Source organism: Neomonachus schauinslandi, chromosome 1 (assembly GCF_002201575.2).
Source record: "Neomonachus schauinslandi chromosome 1, ASM220157v2, whole genome shotgun sequence".
Classification (NCBI taxonomy): domain Eukaryota; kingdom Metazoa; phylum Chordata; class Mammalia; order Carnivora; family Phocidae; genus Neomonachus; species Neomonachus schauinslandi.
The window spans coordinates 203,154,854-203,156,841 of record NC_058403.1 but is presented as its reverse complement, the minus strand read 5'-3'; the positions used below and the strand labels follow the sequence as shown (position 1 = coordinate 203,156,841).

Genomic DNA, 1,988 nt, shown 5'->3' with positions numbered 1-1,988 from the left:
ACGTGCTTGGCAGCTGCCCACCCATCCTGCAGGTGGGTTGTGGGGAATGGATGGTGTGTCACTGATGGAAAGGATGCAGCAAACAGGTGGGTGTGGGGGGGTCCTGTTGCAGGAGAGAGTGGGCAGAAGTGATGAATGACTGAACCAACGAGGGGAGATGAGGTCAGGGTGCAGTAGAAGGGCTGGCCGTATCAGGACCCTGGACAACTCTTGGATGTCCTTTCTGATTGATCCAGGATGGCCATGGAAAAGGCAAATGTCACCTCGGTCTCTGAGTTCCTGCTCCTGGGCCTCTCAGAGAACCCCAAGCAACAGCAACCGCTGTTCATCCTCTTCCTGACTATGTACCTGGTCACGGGACTGGGGAACCTGCTCATCTTCCTGGCTATCGCCACTGACCCCCGACTCCACACTCCCATGTACTTCTTCCTGGCTAACTTGGCCTTTGTGGACATTTGCTTCACCTCTACCACCATTCCCAAGATGCTGGCCAACCACGTGTCAGGGCACAAAGGGATCCCTTACGCGGGCTGCCTGACCCAGATGTTCTTCTTCATCTGGTTTGCTGGCGTCAATAGCTTCCCGCTGACTGCCATGGCCTATGACCGCTATGTGGCCATCTGTCACCCTCTGCACTATGCCAGCTCTGTAAAACACCACAGCTCTGCGGCCTCTGGTGGCTGCATCCTGGTCTGCAGCCTTCGGGAATGCCCTGACCCACACCGTATTATTGACTCGCCTCTCCTTCTGCACCCACAACCGCGTGCCCCATTTCTTTTGTGACCTCAGCCCTCTGCTGAAGCTGGCCTGCTCTGACACCTTTCTCAATAATGCAATGGTGTACACTGTGGGCGCCCTGCCCACTGTCACCGCCTTTGTGGGCATCTTGGTCTCCTACACACGCATCTTTGCCACGGTGCTGAGGATCCCCTCCACCAGAGGCAAGCAGAAGGCTTTCTCCACCTGTGGCTCTCATCTGTCTGTGGTGTCCCTGTTCTATGGGACACTCATTGAGGTTTATTTTAGCCCCACATCCTCCCACACAGCCCAGAAGGACACAGCCGCTGCGGTGATGTACACCGTGGTCACTCCCATGCTGAACCCTTTCATCTACAGCCTACGCAACAGTGACATGAAGGGGGCCTTGGGGGCCCTCATCAATAGGAAGCCAGTTTTTATTCAGTGACCATAGCACTGGGATGTTTGAGTGCTCAAATCCAGTGCCCATCTGTACGAAATGTCCTTGTACGCTCCCAATGTTCCACGTTTCCTTCGTATCGCTCTTGGTTCTCTGTGTATTACTTTATTCTTCCAGCAACTATTTCTTGAACATCTATTATATTGTAGATACTCTTTGAAGGGCTGAAGTTCTAGCAGGGAACAAACAAAATCCCTGGCCACGTGGCGCTCACACTGCAGCCTGAAGAACACATCGTGGTTAAAAGGAAATGCTCGGGAAACTAGAGAGACCAGGACACAAGCCCACTTTGCTTAAGGTTCAGGTTAATCTGTATAATAAAAAGATGCAAATGCAGAGGCTCAAAAGTCATAAGATCTTGCTGTTTCTGTGACAACATAGTTCCTTCTAAAACCTTAGAGAGGGGCGCCCGGGTGGCTCAGTCGTTAAGCGTCTGCCTTCGGCTCAGGTCATGATCCCAGGGTCCTGGGATCGAGCCCCGCATCGGGCTCCCTGCTACTCGGGAAACCTGCTTCTCCCTCTCCCACTCCCCCTGCTTGTGTTCCCTCTCTCGCTGTCTCTCTCTCTGTCAAATAAATAAATAAAATCTTAAAAAAAGAACAAAACCTTAGAGTAGACAACTGGTCTAGTTGTTTCTAGTAAGTTCCATTGCGAGGCACCAGATCCGATGTGCTTTCCTAGCCAGAATTCTTATGTTTATTGATTTTGTAATATTTGTTTCCTTGAACTACCTACGTTTGGTCACTCTCAGTTAATGGTCATCTGAAACAATAACCTTGGGTAGGAGGCA

General features: G+C 51.4%; 1 protein-coding gene across 1 annotated transcript; it reads left to right on the top strand.

The window, feature by feature from the left end:
- The first annotated feature begins 237 nt into the window (after positions 1-237).
- Positions 238-1,186, top strand: LOC110574508 (olfactory receptor 1361-like). Its single transcript, XM_021683206.2, is given in 3 exon segments — positions 238-651; positions 654-669; positions 672-1,186. Coding segments are annotated over 3 exon segments (945 nt in total).
- The last annotated feature ends 802 nt before the right edge of the window (positions 1,187-1,988 follow it).